Source organism: Prunus dulcis, chromosome 7 (genome assembly GCF_902201215.1).
Source record: "Prunus dulcis chromosome 7, ALMONDv2, whole genome shotgun sequence".
Taxonomy (NCBI): domain Eukaryota; kingdom Viridiplantae; phylum Streptophyta; class Magnoliopsida; order Rosales; family Rosaceae; genus Prunus; species Prunus dulcis.
In genome coordinates, this window is record NC_047656.1 from 21,040 (window position 1) to 38,078 (window position 17,039).

The 17,039-nt window shown below is 36.5% G+C and overlaps 1 protein-coding gene and 1 long non-coding RNA gene across 7 annotated transcripts; one reads left to right on the top strand and one right to left on the bottom strand.

Annotated features, from left to right (window-relative positions):
- Nucleotides 1–326: 326 nt before the first annotated feature.
- Nucleotides 327–1,356, top strand: LOC117635672. Its single transcript, XR_004586927.1, has 3 exons — nt 327–573; nt 670–910; nt 1,014–1,356. It is a non-coding gene; the product is annotated as an uncharacterized LOC117635672 (long non-coding RNA).
- A 6,954-nt stretch (nt 1,357–8,310) lies between these two features.
- Nucleotides 8,311–13,075, bottom strand: LOC117635918. Of its 6 annotated transcripts, XM_034370307.1 has the most exons (6): nt 12,851–13,073; nt 11,150–11,258; nt 10,222–10,462; nt 9,311–9,798; nt 8,985–9,216; nt 8,311–8,831 (listed from the first exon to the last, which is right to left on the bottom strand). In XM_034370307.1, exons 3-6 carry the CDS (start codon nt 10,229–10,231, stop codon nt 8,359–8,361), a joined length of 1,203 nt encoding a protein of 400 aa, XP_034226198.1. In that variant the 5' UTR covers nt 10,232–10,462; nt 11,150–11,258; nt 12,851–13,073; the 3' UTR covers nt 8,311–8,358. The 6 variants fall into 6 exon arrangements, 5 of the variants coding, with proteins under 5 accessions (XP_034226198.1, XP_034226199.1, XP_034226200.1 ...); XM_034370308.1 differs by lacking the exon at nt 11,150–11,258 and having other exon boundaries at nt 12,851–13,075; XM_034370309.1 differs by lacking the exon at nt 10,222–10,462 and having other exon boundaries at nt 12,851–13,075.
- Between the last annotated feature and the right edge of the window lie 3,964 nt (nt 13,076–17,039).

A 17,039-nucleotide genomic window follows, 5' to 3' on the forward strand; every position in this document is an offset into this window, starting at 1 on the left:
GGGTCATTACGAGTTCATACCCGATTTTTGGGACATTTATCAGTACATACTCAACGTCATGAAAACTCTACAAATTGCCCCCTCCGTTAGCCAAACTGTTAGTAAGTCCGTTAAATGCTGACGTGTCGAAAGTGGGACCCCTTTTTTTCATGATGTGGACTTCCACGTGGACTAAAAACTAATAAAAAATTATGTCCATGTTAAAAATAAATTTTAAATCACATTAAAATCATTAAAAAATAAATAAAAAAAGAAACAAAAAAAATCTCATCCCTCTTCTCCAACCCAGCCAACCCTCTCTCCCTCCCGACTCAACCCCACCTCTCAGCCACTCTCCCGTCGCCGTCCAAAGAACCACCCAGCCATCTCCCAAAACCCACCAACCCAGCCACCTCCCAAAAAAATCCAGTGCCAATTCAGATGATGAAGACAAATTGGAGGGGAAAATTTGTAGACACATGTCCGCCACCTTCTCCTCCCTTCCTTCACCATGAATATCCAAAAACCAAAAATAAAAAACCCAGAAAAAAAGAGCTTCATCCATTGTTTATATGTGCTTCCTCAAATAGTCTGGTAAGATTCAGAAACCATTGTTTATCTGTTTAAAGAGCTTCATAGGTTCACTGGCTAAGTCTCTTTTTTTCATAAACACCTCTGTATTTTTTAAAGTAATGGACTCTACAAGCTGTTTCTCTTACAAGTTTAAAAGCTTCTTCAACCTCTAAAGCCAATTTGAGCACGCGCGAATCTCACTCTGCAACTCAAAAAAGCTTCTTCAACCTCTAAACCAAAGCCTCGACCTCCAAAGCCTAGTAACGATGTCGACCGCCAAAGCGAGTATCAAGAAGCGCAGGACCGAGCCCCAGCTCGCCAAATCGGACCACCTCGATCTCGATTTCTACCTCTCCAAGTTTGTTTTCCTATAATTTCTTCTTCATCTTTTGTTTTTTTTTCTTTTGCTCATGGATTTGTGGATGAATGTATGATACTGAGAGTATGGTGGAATTTTACAGTCATATAAAAGGAATCATGTCGGCACTGCACCAGATTTGAGAGAAGGCTCACAAGGGCGGACTTAAGAAGAACAAAGAGACCATTTCAAGGTGAGCCTCGGTCTGATCTAGTTTGATTATGGCGGAAATTCGAATATCGTTGAGCTGTTTCTTTGCGATTCGGTGATTAATTTGAGCTTCAGCCGGTTAGGTCGTCGTCGACATCTCCAATCTCATCATCGAAACGTGGGGGTCTAGATCTATTGGCTCCATGTTGTGTCGCAAATCCCACATAGAGACGGAGAGAGACGGAGACATTCAAATTGAGAGAGAGAGAGGAGGTGACTAGGGTTCTGGTATTCCATCGGGCTAGGAGGAGAGGGATCTGGTATTGAAATTTTTTTTTTTCTTTTTGAAGTTTAATAATTTTAAATTATTAAAATTATTTTTAAATAATTGAGAATTGTTTATTATTGACAGGACCCGATCTAAATTCCGCTTTGAAATTCGAGTCGAACTCTGTGCGTGTCCGACACTTGGCGAATGTCGGGCACAATTGACCTATATGCCCTTCTAATTACAACTTATTTTAAATTTAGCCTTGACTCCTATCGAAATTTCGGCAAAGTCTCCCTTGTAATTTGTTCAATCCCAAATTTACACCTGTCAAAACAAGCATGTATATCTATACAACCAACTACCAGTACTTAAATATACATGCCAATAGTTCCGTTCTCAATCTAGGGCAATATATCAGAACAATTCTAATAGTTTACAGATGAGTTAATCCTGTTACAAAACAACACTTCCGTAACAAAGAAAGGCAAGGAAGACAAAATGGCCCGGTGATGGATTTCCTGTGCACGCTACAGCCTGGGGGCGCAAAACATTCAAAAAAATGTGAGTGGACAAAATAAAAGTCTAGAAAACAGTATAAGAACATATTAACCCCACAGTAAAAACAGTTATGCAAAAAGCTATATTTTTCCTCTTCATTATATTCGTACGGAGATCAAAGCATTCACATAGTTATATACGTATATACAAAACATGTTCAAGATCAATAAAACTCGCATAAAAGCACTGTAATCAATTAAAAACTACCACTTAGGTGTACTCCTGTAATTCCGTCAATTCCTGATATCCGTCAATTCCCCTGGTAGGTCTCGGTGACACAAAGTTAACCCGAGCTGCAAACTGGCAGGATTCAGGGGACTGTAGTCAGCCTGATCCTCAATCCTAGCTCTCACAGTCCGGGCGTCCCCGAAACTCGTGAGGCAAATGTCAAGTGCACTGACAAAACTGAAGGCAAACTGAATGTCTGTAGACATCGTCATATCTAAAAGCAACAGATACTGAAAGCAAACTGTTTCTGTACTCGGTACCCACGGTGATTTAAGAAAATATAAAACTTTTGTGGAAATATAATATATATAAATATAATAATATTTCTGAAAGATCTGATGAATAACTGAATTTTTATTCAATCTAGAACTCTGCTGCCATTTTATCTGATATAAAGCTCAAACTCTACTTTCTATAACTCTTTAGCAATTTAACTGGGCAACATATAAATAAAGATATTTAAATTCAATAAAACATGCTAGGAACAATCATAATCAATAAACTTTATTCAAGATCAAATAATGGATTTTATTTGCATAAAATCATTTATAAAAGAAAAGTCAACTCACTCCTGGTCCGAGCTAACTAGACCTTCTGAAGGTCCCTCCTGCAGGTCTGCCTGGTCCTGGGTGCCTGGTTAAACCACCATGAATATTTAATTAATAAAACTGCTCGGTATAAGTATTTAAGTAAAACCCTGACCCCTGGCTCCTAGAAGTGCGTGCACTAACTTTAAAGTCATTTCTCTGCCCACTTAGGCATTTCAGATGTTTAGAACTGCCTGAAAAGACCTGAGACTTCATTAAGCGATAAACTTCCATATTGGTCTATACAGAACTTCATGGGGTCCACAACCTCCAATTACCAATCTGAGAGTTCCCATAGGTTCCTCACTTTTAAATAACCATGTCCTGCAAATCTGGTCCGAAACGGACGATCAGATTGACCACGATCGTGTAATCGTATAATTTCTAAACCCTAGACCCAGGGTTCGCGATTTCGGAGTATCCGGGACTCCTATTCACAATCCGTTGAATCCTACACGATTCTGAAATTATCTAGAACAACATATCTGAAATTGAGTACGATCCAACGGCTCAACAGTATTGAACCCGGAAATCGCACAATATGAAAAATCCGTTCGAGGCTCAAACGGTATCCAAATTGAGATCCGCGAATTCCTATGCGCTCGTGACAACCTAAGGATCACAACAGGACACAATTCCACTGCACTACCCTCACCCACAAGCCGCCGCACGCGCCGGCAGCGATGGGTGTCCAAAGCGATTACACCCCGCCAGAAAAACTCAAAACCACGGCTCCAAACTCCTACCCTAGGTAGAACACCATATTTGGAACCACTTTTGTTCTTGGACCTACCCCAAAAACGGACCGGAAGTGGGCGATCACGGAGGCCGACACTCGGCTGAATTTTCAAACTCGAAAATCCAATAGCTACACTGAGAACCGATCAATTCCTACCCAACAGGCAGCTAGAACAGCTCGAGAGGTTCAAAATCCATACCTGGATCGACTAAAACGGTGGCCGGAGGAGGGAGATCGGCGGCTGTGAAGATCGGGCAACGTCGGCCACTTCTTCTCCAAATTCCGGCGAAACCGCGGCCGCTGGACGCGAGAGATGGCTAGGACTGGAAGTGGACGTCGTCCCCGTCATTTTGGTACCGACCCCGTCCACAGCCGTGGCCGGTGGCCGGAGTTTCAAAGTGAAGAAAGAGGAGGACGCGGGAGAGAGAGAGAGAGAGAGAGAGAGAGAGAGAGAGAGAGAGAGAGAAATAGAAAATTCTGATTTTTATAAAATCCCTTTTTAAAATATTTACGATTGTGCCACTGAGTTTCTTTTGACCATAACTCTCTCGTTACAACTCCGATTTGGGCCCACTACGTGTCTATGAACTCATTTCACTGTGCTCTACGCAAGGTGTCTGTAGAATGGTCAAATTCCTTTTCGGTCAAAAAGTCAACTTTTCCTTAATAAAATATTCCAAGGGCAAAATTGTCTTTTTCCATAATAAATTACTCATTAATTATGAATTTTGGGTTTGGGTTTGGGTTATTACAATTATATATTTTGCCCACATGGAAGTTCACATCATCAAAAATTGGGTCCCACTTTTGACACGTCAGTATTTAATAGACTCACTAACAGTTTGGCTAACGGAAGAGGCAATTTGTAGGGTTTTTGTGACGTTGAGTATGTACTGGTAAATGTCCCTAAAATCGGATATGAACTCGTAAATGACCCTATAGGTTGGGGAATTTACTATAGTTTGTCCAATTATTTATTTAAAAAAAAGATCCCAGTAAATTACTTATTTTCGTTTGGATGTCTTAATTAAATTTCCCTACATCCCGAAAGCCCCAAGGCCCTGGTCTTTGATTAATATAATCATTATTAATCAAAGCGGAGCCTATAGCCAAGCCCATTAGCCCAACTCTCCAATGTTAACCACACTTACCAAACCATCATAGTGCTTTGTTTATAAGTACCTTTATAGGAGTGTGTATTTTCAATGTTGGATTTTCACAAAGGGCACCTCAAAAGATAAGCCTACAGAGAAATCCATATTTGTATTGTTGGTACAATGTGGAAATATATTTTTATAGAAGTACAGTCGCACGACTATACTATATAAATAAAAAAATTGAATTAATATTGATTGAGTAATATAAATCATGAAGTTAATTAAAATATTTAATACTAATTATTCACTAAAGAAATAATAATTAAAATAAGCCAAATATCATATTTAATTACTAAAAATAAAATTTTAAAAAATTAATTGACCTAAACAAACTAATTTTACATTTATTTCTTATTTTTTAAAAAAATCTATTCCGACGAAATTTTGTCGGCACATGTCCGGGCGAAAAATAAAGAATTAGTCTTTTTTTCTGACGAAATGTCATCGACAGAGGTTACTTTCATCGGAATATGTCTAATCTAGCAAAAGTTTGCCGACATAGACATCTGCGACCGAAATATCGTCGGCATAGGTTTTTCTTAATTTTAAAATTATCAGAAAAAATGAGTACAGCCGCCCCGCTATATTATTTGAATAAATAAAAAACTGGAGTATAGCCGTGCGGCTATACATTTTATACACGTAAAAAAGGGACCCCCCCTGCAATTAGACGCTCATGTGTCAAAATAAGTATAGCTGCCCGGCAATACTATTTATAGAAAAAAATTTCAAAAAACCGCGTACAGCCGCCCCGCTATACCATTTTACAAAAATAAAAGTAAAAAAGGTGTATAGCCGTGCGGCCGTACTATTTATACACGTAAACATGGAGTATAGCCGTGCAGCTATACCATTTATCGATATTTAGTGATATACCCATTCTTAGCACTAATATTATAAATAAATCCTACACCATTGAATTTCTATAAACAAACCCAAAAAAAACCCGAAAAATGACAGCTAGGCTTATTAAATTTAATATTGATTATTAAATTACTTTGATGCCCTATTGAGTGTTTTGAGTATTTTTATGAGATTTTAGGGTTGGGCTTGTTTTAAGAAATTGATGGTAGTTTTGTAATTTATAAGAACTTAAAAGCCTATTTATTATGTTGTAAATGGGCTTTGAGTGTGTTTTAAAAGTCTATTTCATATGAGGTATTTTCATAATTTAGGCTCCTATATTGGGTATAATAGTGAATCTCCTTACTATTTATAGGAAAAAATTCATTAAACCGTGTATATCCAGCTGGCTATACTATTTATTTATTTATAAATTATAGAGGACCTCTTTACAACTTAAAAGTTAGGTCACTATGTAATATTTTAATATATATTATTTTTATTCAATAATAAGTGAGAATTATTTGTATAATACATTAATTTTGTGTGTCTTATTGAAATTTTTGTTAAAAATACATGTATTAAATATGAAAAATACATACGTACATGTATACTATTAAACGTGAAAGTGCTAAATTTTTGTACGGGTAATTACTCTGGGTGTCTTAAACTACTCTTATTGAAACGAAAAATCGGGGGAAAAATATTTAAAAGAAAAAAAAGATCCTAGTAAGTTACTTATTTCGTTTGGGTGTCTTAATTAAATTTCCCTAGTCACACATACAAGAGAATTAGAGGACGTATGATACACATATAGCGAAAATTGACTGTGCATTTTCTGTTTGTGTGAGGCCATTATGAGTGCATTTTTTCTTGGAGAAGAACATCTTAATTACAAACCTACTATAGCAAAAATTGTTTCATGAGTATGTCAAATATTCTTCTTAATGTCCAAAGTTGTGTAGATTATTGATTCTTTTCAAAGAATATTTTTCATTGAAAATTTTGAGTATAAGATAATTCTTTCTTTATAGGCTGCAATAGTGGACAAAAAGGAGGACTCTTATACCATAATAGCGTATTAATGCTTTTGTAGTCCTTATATAGTGCCACTATATATGTGTACTTACAATATTAAGCAAAAAATTGTCTTTTTATCTACCAATTAATGCTATTGTATTTTAACACAATGATGTTTCTAGCTACCTTATTCGCAACTTCCTAAGATTTTCATTTTATTTTGAAGAGACTTGAAAAAAAGTTGGTGGTGATGCAATATAGGAGCAATAGAGGAGCTATACGAAAGCAATACAAAAACTCCATAATCCCACAATAATTTCAATCCAACAACAGAGACTTGAAAAAAAGTGCTAGATAGGCAATATAGTTGCAATACAGAGACAATAAGACGGCTATACGAAAGCAATAAGACAGCTTCACATGGAAATTGCAAGAAGGCCAATAACCAACAAAAAAACATGGAAATTGGGTTCTACAAAGAGCAGTACGACAACAATGCAAAATTGCATTATAATTTCATTCCCAAACAGAGTTGGAAAAAGGCAATATCATAGCAATATAGGTATAATACAAAGGCAATACAAAAACTGCATTATAATTTCATTCCTGGGCAGACTTGAAAAAAAAAAAAAAGGCAATATGATATCAATATAGTAGCACTAAGGGGGCAATACGATGCTAATACAAGGCAATACACGGACATAATTGGTTCTAATTAATGCATTTTTTTTCATATCCAATTCAAATACCTAAATCACTGCCCTAAATTCCAAAATTTGAAAGAAACTGAATCAAGAATTAAATTAAAAGAAGAAGAATAATTAAATAGGGGAGCTATATGATGGTAATACCAAAACTACATACTCCCACTATAATTGAAAAAACGGTATTAGGGAAGCAATACAGTGGCAGTACGACGTTCATGTGTTACAATAGATTGCATATTACTAATATCATTTGGTCAAATCTGGGTTCACTATAGGAATAATATCCACTCATGCTTAGATTGCATGTGGTCCCTGAAGCAATAATGACAATTTCATCAGCTCCCAACTTGAAATACGAGGAACCAACAATGATTCCATAGTTTGTGCTGTTGGACAGCTCCTAACCAAAACCCAGAAATAGAGTTCTTATGGATTTCGAAATTTGGGGCAATTGCAGTAGAATTGTGGAAGAAGTAAACCTTTCTCTGTTTATGGAAGAAACTCCCTTTCTCTCTTTCTGAGTCTATTTTTTTTTTTTCTCTATTTCTCTATTTCTCAGTTTAGGATTTGTTAGAAGGAGAACAAGAGAGAAGAATGAAAATGAAAAGTGAGAAGAAGGCGATGCATGGACAATAAGGAGTATTTATAGACCTTAGATTTATAAGGTTAAAAAAAAAAAACAAATTTTACCAATGTCTACTCAAGCCAGTGCCAAAGCCACCAATTTCCCAATCCTTTTTTAAAAATTAAAATAAAATAAAAAAATTTACGTTTTTTCTTGACATGTATTTATCTTTTTTCGATTACACATTTCCACAGTGCCATTGTCCTTTTCTCTGCTTTTGATAAAACATTATAGTTGTTTGATTCTATTTGCTGACAAGTGAGGGCATACAAGAAATCAACTCCACCAAAATCAGGTTGTCATGCCCGTACAGAATCATGACGTTTTATCCCCTTAAGTTGTTTATCAAATTATCATGCATCCTTCAGGAAAATTGATGCTTGAGGACCAGACAGGCAAAAGAGGGCTGAGAGTAAGCTAGATATAAGATGCAAATGATGCACTGCCGACTGATGAAGGAGGGACTGGTGTCAGTTGATAAGAAGAAGAAGAACAGTAATAATATTGATAATAACAATAGTAATAACAATCATAATCATAATCATGAAAGACATTGTTAACAGTTACCACTGATCCCATCTATTTATAAAGTCATTCCACATTTCTGCTGCAATCGACTCTCTCAATGAAAAAGCAACATGTTCTTGTAACGAAGCAACCAATTCCATGTCAGGATTTTCATCAAGATCAGGCAATTCATCCATTGTTATCTTTTCTGCATCGAAAAACAGCCAATCCTTTTCTGACATACGCCGGATGTAATTGTGTAGAACACATGCAGCTATAACTATATCTCTTTGAATATGAACAGCATACTGAGGAGCAAGTTTGAGAATAGGAAACCTAGTCTTCAACAAAGAAAAAGACCTCTGGATGACATTGCTAAGAGATGAGTGCCTGTGATTAAATAGCTCCCTTGCATTTCTAGGTAACTGATTAGCACCTCTATATTCATGAACATGATACCTTACCCCTTGAAATGGAGCAATAAATCCTTTCATATTTGCATATCCTGAGTCAACAAGGTAATATTTCCCTGCAAGAAAATCAGTGATAAATGTAAGTTGATATTTTCCTGCAAGCTAAACTCATTGAAAAACATAAGTTGTGGATGGCAACACGTGGTGTATATAAGACTAAATAATGTATACAAGCAGCATGTTTCAGATATAAAATATCTGAGGCAAACCTTCAGGAATACAAGGAAAATTCTGATGTGGATCATCAAGGACTGCCTTCAATACACGTGAACCTGCTGCTGATCCTTCCCAACCAGGATAAATGAATATAAACTGGAGGTCAAACGTGCAAGCTGCCAACACATTTTGTGAAAGAACACCTTTCTTGTTTCGAAAACGGGATTGATCTTTGGCTGGGACATGGGCTGGAATGTGCATTCCACCAATGACTCCTACACAATCCTAAAAACAGATAGTAACATTCTTGTTATAAGATAGTAACTAAAAGTGAATGGCAAAAGAACAAATCAAATGAGAAAAGCATGACATTACACACCTGGAAATATGGATAAAATCTAATATTTCCAAGGATTTTTGGAGGGGTGGTGGGGGTTGGTGTTTGTAAGAATTCACGAGAGAGTGACTTGACTGCCTTCAACACATTATTGAAATGACGGCTGATGGTTTCACCTGAATGATGAAACCGCTCTTGGATTACTCTGTTACGTTCATTATGGCCAATAATATTCAAAAAAATTCCCAGCTGCTCCTCTATCATAACACCAGCAGTATCACGTAACATGCCTCTCTGCCGAAGAATGTCACATAACTTGTGAAAAACATTTTTATCCATCCGAAACATTTCCTGGAACACATCATCATCACCATTGAGAACTTCGGTCATAAATCCACTTTCTTTACTAGGTGACAGACTACGACAAGTTTGCTTGGTAACACTGTTATAATAGTAGTAGCCAGCCGCTGCCGCAGTTAGTTCCATCTCATCCAATTCTAAGTCAAAATCATCCATGCCAGCTATTGTATCTGTAAAATCAAATTTAAGATACCACACAAGACAACCACTTGAGTGGCATAAATGGCCTTAAAAAAACAGAAAACCATCAAATGAAACAAAATCCACTACAAATCTTGCAATTTCAAGCCAAAAATTATAATAGTATGCAAATTAGAATGTCATATTATTAGTTACAAATGTTAACTGTTTGGAGTGAACTCGATACAAACCAAAAAAATCTTTGGCACCTTAACTACACAACAAAAGGAAAAGGGAAACGATAAGACTGCTCATACTATTCAATTAGAGGAAGCACTAAACTTGCGCTGCAACCACGGTAACCGTTTCTCACTCTTAAGAGAAATGAAAGTTTCTCTCGCATTAGGGTTTTCAAACAAGTCCAATGCAGAAAAGTAGATCTGCTGATCAATGCCTGGCATATCATCCAGTACCTTTATGCATTTGCTTATGGAAAACCCTTCCTCGCTCTTCATGATTGCCGCTGCCCTCATTTTTGAAGCTGCAGCTATTTCAAGCATAGCATCCACTATAGCATCGCCGGTAGCCTTGCGACTTCTCTTCCGACGACCTGAACTTGATGGTACCCCAGAATGATGCTTGTTTCCATCTAGCATGTTTGCATCATCCCCAGAGCCCGAAGAAGCGTCCTCATCCATGAAATTCATTTGTGCACTAGGATCAATAGAGATGCTTCAACACTCAATTCATATCAACTACTGATAAGTTCTGATTCGAAATTTATTGTTTCCCAAATGACAATGAAGTCCACAATCATTCCAATTCTCTACTAATTTTTTTTTCCTAGTCTAGAGATTAAAGCAGTGAAAGCAAACAGATCTGAAATACAGCCATCATAGGGAATAGAAAGGAGAAGAAAGGTCCACCCATCATCATCATTATTCTTATTTATGACAGTATCATATATCATTTGACGAATGATAAAACTACAAATCATTGAGAGGTGAAAAAAAAAAAAAAAAATTTCCTTCAACTCCAAATGAGTAACAATCTTTAAGTTAGAACTATCGACCAGATACATCACCATTTCTGCACAGTCAAATTCACTATTTTTAGACAGCCAAATTATCAAAACGTTTATTTTTTGATAAATTTTTTTGAATGTTTATTTTTTATTATAATGAATAACCAGGGCATATACAATATTAAATACTTTTTATTTTTTATTTTTCCATATTTATATCAATTTCCACTTGAGTTTTCTTGGGCCCACTAGGAAAGGAAGGATTTCAAATCGAGGGAAGTAATATTATGTAGTTAGACTTCTTTATTGAACTATCACTAACATCCAGCGAAGCATATCATACCAAAAAAATCTATACACATGTTCTTTTACTTTACCTGTTCTACAATCTTCAATAACGTATCGAGACTCCACCAATATTCCTTCTTATATCATAACCAATTCCCTAACCATAGCTATCTATTGAATTTAATGATATATATGAACCTGCATGCAGAAATAAAAAGTGAAGAAAATTCAGCTGAATAAAAGTAGCAAACATACCTTACCCTTAAATTTATAGGTCATACAATGCATTCCCATCTTCTCAAGCAAACATAAAAATGGTAAAATAGCTTATGACCAATGCCACTCAAAACTCTTGGACCAAACAAATAAAGTTATTCAGGAAATAAACACCATATTAGTGGGCACTATTGTCCATATGTTAACAAAAACAATGGGTTCGATTTGCCTAATCCCAGAAAGTCCTTCCAAGTTAGGTCCACTGAATCAAAGCAAACATGAAAGTTTTTGTTTCAGGTTCATAAAGTAATTAAGATTTGTGAGGTCAAAAATACAGATATGTTTTGGAAAGATTTGGTGTTCCATAAATGGTGGTTGAATATATTGAAAGCACAACCCATTTTAAAATTCTATTTACATAAAGTGTTGATACTCCTGTCAAGTGGTTCTTGATTTTAAGCTGATGCAAATGCAAATGCAAAGCTGACTGACTAGAGCTTTTCTATGGCCCAAAAAAAAAAAAAGAATTAAAAACAAAAGATAAAGTGGTCCTGCACAATCGGATAATGGAAGGAACAGAGTTGGAAAGAAATACATAAAAAGCCCATGGTGTGCAGAATAAAGGTAAATAAATACTGCAGCAATTTCTGAAGCTTCAACATCAAGATATTACTTAAACTGATAACACACACCTAAACATTCTATAGTGTCAACTACAACATTTCCAAGCCCCAAAAGAACAAAAAAATTATGTATATAACAGGGTGGGTATCTTTCCCTTTGAAACTCAGCAGCAACAAACTACAATGTAAATAATATTACAAAAAAATAAAACAAATTAATAAGTGTAAATTCACCCTTATCCCCATATTACCTCCAAATTCTTTTTCTGGTGGTAAATGAATTAGTAGTGAGGCTAGAAGAATAAGATAACAAATAGAAATAAAGGCAATCTAAGTGCTCCACATCCATGTGATGTGATGATATCCGATAAAATAACAAATCATATTCACAATTCACATCCATGTCATGATATTCAGCTGTTAGATATAAATTGGATGTGCTATTGACATTAGATGTGCTTGCGTTTTTTTAATATATATATTTTTAGCAGAATTTTGTATGTTTAAACTAAAAAACCGATTTACCTCCTCTAGGAAAAAAATGTCAAGCCCACAACCAAAACCTTACTCGTTAACCAAAAGCAAAACTACAAAATTGTTTCCAGATCAAATACACGGGGGGAGCAGCAATGTTTTAGATATTCTTTGCAAAGGAGTGAAGTACACCACAAACAACAAAAAATTAACCATCGTGGAAAAATTAAACATAAAACAACAAATCGTATTCACAATTCATATAATTAGAAGAAAGTCTTCTTTCCAACAAAAACCCAGAAATTTTTTCACAAAACGTACCCCAATTTCTATTTAAATCCAAAATATTTACAACAAAGATAATGAGGACTTACAATTCAATACCCAAATAGCTTAAAACTAAATAAAATTAGGGACATATTATTTTGATTTGTTAGAAATCCTATACCATAATCCTAAGAGAAGATGAGTGGTTACCTGTCTTGAGAGTGGTGGCTAATCTGCTATTGAATGGAGAAAGGGATTCTTGGAGAGAGATAGGCGAACTAGCGAGAAAGAGCCACAGTGCGAGATAGCTAGAGCTAGAGTGAGAGAGAAGAGTCAGAGTGAGAGTGAAGGAGAGTCACAGAGGGAGAGAGACAAAGGCTTACGAGGTACGTTTCAAAAAAAGAAAAAAAGGCTTACGAGGTAAAAAAAAAGTTGCAAAATTGTCTAAAGGGGACCTTTTGGAAATGCCATTTCATTTGGGTAACTATCTCAATTCCAGTTTTGAGAAAATGAATATTTCGGTAAACTATCTCATTTCATGCAGGTAAAAGTGGGTAGCCTGAGGTTTAATGGGCCAAATTTTGGTCCGATCCAATGATTAGTGAGCTTGGCTCGGCCTATTCCAATGTGGGTGAGTCTATAGTGAGTGGGAAGTTATAAGGGGTGTTTTTGAGGGGTATGTAAGAGCCGTTGGATTTCATCCAACGGTGAGTTTTTAAAAGAGGGTGCATGTAGAATCGGGTTGAAATCTAACCCGTTAGAAACCCAACTTCAGTTGTTCCCCTCTTTCCCTCTCTGTGAAAAACTGAAGAACACAATCCTCTCTTTTTGAATGTAAAGCAAACCCACAATTAGAAGGATCCAAATCTCCCAAATCGTATAGTCACTCGATTGTCATTAGCTCGTTGGGAGGCCTGCGATCTATGGTAACCTGGGTATTACGAAGAATGTCTCTTACCTAGCTGTTGCCCTGTTTTGATTCTATGGCTCAAGTGAAAGCCCCTTCTCTTTTTCATTCAGCTGACAAGATTCCAGATGAAAGCAAAGTAGCATATCTCTGTTTGTAGCTAGAAGCCACAGCAGCAGTTGTTCCTCGATTTTGGTAGAGATGGAGTCTCAAATACCAAAGAGTCTTCTCTAATGTCCACCACATTCTTTCCAGCTGACTGACTTCAGAGGTCCCGATTGATTTTGAGAGGTAAGTTCACTTGCTAGATTGATTTTATTGGGTTTGGTTTATTTTTTGTGAGGGTGGGAAATTCGTCATTTGTGGCATCAATAATGCGTCATTTTTGGAATCAATAATGTGTCATTTCCTTATGAATATTCAATATACTTAGTTCATTGTTGTTGGTCGGGGTGGAAAATCATGAAATGTAGGTAAAAGAACCTAAACTTAGGCTTAATGACATTAGGAGTAAGCATTTGGAGAGGATATTGGGTGAAGTTCTGGAATTGGTGGTTTGAATTACATTTGTGTTCTTAGTTGAACATATTGGTTCTAATGTTATTTTGAACAGATTATTTGACAAGAGATGACGTAACTTATGAAATTTTGCTGCGTTTTGTGTAATTGGAAGTTAGGCTATGCGTATTTTGTGTCAATTTGGGCAATGTTTTGTGTAAGTGGAATGCATTGATATGTTGTGATGCAATAATGACTGATTAATGAATGAATAATTGCTATGCAGTACTATAGAAGTGGATCAATAATATAGTTAGATAAAATGTCAGGGGGCTCAGACAGTGATGAATGTGCAACAGCTAATGGGAGGGTTTATATTCCTGAAGTAAGAAATGAGGAAACACCAGCAGTTGGGATGATGTTTGACTCGCTTGACCTCGTTTACAATTTCTATAATAGATATGCATTCTTAGCTGGCTTTGGTATTCGACTTCATTCCAGCTTTTGGGGAAAAAATAAGAAAGAGATTTTGAGGAAAGAATTTGTATGTTGCAAACAAGGTGCATACAGGAGGGATGAAACTCGGGAGAGAAAAAGACAACGGGGAATAAGTAGATGCAATTGCAAAGCTAAGATTGTGGTTGTGAAGACAAATGGGAGCAAGAAGTATACCATATCTCTTTTTGCAGAGGGACACAATCATAAGATGACACCCTCAGAAAGAATGCATTTATTGAGATCACACCGTCATATTTCAGATTCTACAAAAGTACTCACAAAACAGTTGGGTTCAGTTAATATTCCCATTCATCGGAAGGTAAGTATTTTTGAGGTGCAATCCGGAGGAATGGATAAAATTGGTTTTATCAAAAAAGATATCTACAATCTTGAATGTAGTGTGAATGGGAAGCTGAGGAACCACGATGTTGAACTAGTGACCGAGTATTTTATGGCTGAACAGAAAAAAAATGAGGCTTTTTATTTCAAGATTGAGGGAGATGGCCATGACAGGTTTAGTCGATGTTTTTGGGCAGATGCAACTTCTAGACGGGCGTATGGGTTTTATGGAGATGTTGTTGTATTCGATACCACATTCAACACGAATCGATACGACTTGACATTTGCACCAATGTTGGGAGTTAATAACCATGGTCGGACAATTGTTTTAGCATGCGCATTTTTGAGTAAGGAAACGACTGAGTCGTTTGTTTGGATGTTTGAGGAGTTTAAGAAAGCCATGCCAGGTGGGGAACCTAAAACGATCATTACAGATCAAGATGCGGCAATGGCCATAGCGATTTCAATAGCCTTCCCGACTACATTTCATCGACTTTGCATATGGCACATCACATCAAAGTTCTCTGTTAAGTTACCACGTGGACGCTTATAATGAGTATTGGCGTGAATTTCAGAAAGCCATATGGGATACTGACAATAAGGATGAGTTTGATGCAAAATGGAATATTGTGGTTACAAAGGCTGGTTTGACTGACCATCCATGGCTAAGTTCAATGTTTGATTTAAGGGAATCTTGGGTTCCAGCCTACGCACGACAATTTTTTGCCGCTGGAATGTCAAGCAGCCAAAGAGCGGAAGGTTCTCATGGTTTTTTCAAGCAATACATATCAAGGAGAAATTCGCTGATGGATTTCATAATACGATTTGAGAGGGCACTTTCTCATCAACGTGAAAAAGAGTTAGTTGCTGATCATGTAGATGCATTTGAAGTGGCTCAATGTCTTCTACCGATGCCAATGAACAAACAAATGGCTACCTTGTACACAAGGACAATGTTTCAAAAGTTTGAGCAAGAACTAATAGAAAGTACAGCATGTTTCCTAGAGCTCAAAAAAGAGGATGCTTGTAAAGTTGTCTTTAACGTGAGCGAAAGGAAAAATTGGGAAACAAGAGTGGCAGAAGTCGTATATGTCAAAGATTCTGACCACGCATCGTGTAGCTGCAAAAGATTTGAATTTGTTGGAATTATTTGCAAGCACATCCTAGCATTGTTCAGAAGGGACCAGATTGAATATATGCCCGAAAAATATATTTTGAAGAGGTGGAAGAAAACTGCGAAATGTGGATTGGTGTCGATGCAAATGGCAAAGAAATTAAAGACTGTGTAGATCCTGGCCTTCTAATAAAGCGGAGTACAATGTCTCGACTTGCTTCAGATGTGGTTGAGGATGCATTAATGAGTGAAGAAGGATGTGAGGTACTGTCAGAGACTCTAAAAAGTTTGCAGGTGAAGTTGAAGTTGTTGAAGGATGGACCAAGTAATAACGAAGTTGGAGGGTCCAGCTCTCAAACACAATATATGAAAGACCCTAAGAGAGTGAGGTGCAAAGGAAGGTCGAAAGGAGTAACGGGAGCAAAGGAAAAGGCAATGAAGCGAGGGATTAGACACTGTCGGGAGTGTGGACACATTGGTCATGATAGAAGACAATGCCCAGCCTTGAACACACCGTAAGATGCTAACACTATTTGTAATAGCATCTAAAATTTGAATAGGTAAAATTTTGATGTGCTTGTGTTTGATGTTTATGCAGGACATCACCGTCGAACAACAACGAATCAACTCCAATACATCGTAGTGACCCATTATTCGACGATTTTGACAGGATGCACGGACCAAGTGAATGATTTATATTTGTATTAGACGAAATGTGGTTGTTATGAAGATTAATGATCAGGTGAACTTTTATAGATTCAGTTTTTGAATATTGTTGTGTTTTTGTTCATGTCCACCGATGAGCTCTTACTATGTCCACTGGTAATTGAAATGAAAATTTGCTTGGTTTCATTCGTCCATGAAATTTGGAGACATGGTAATTTTAGGTCTTCTCCCTATTTATAAATTTGCAAAGACATTTGATAAAGTATGAAATTTTGATTTATATTTAAAAGGAATGACTTTTACCATCTAAAATGGCCAGTTTAGGGTGAATTATGCTTTAACAGAGATTCATTTTTCAAATCCTCAGGCTAATGCAG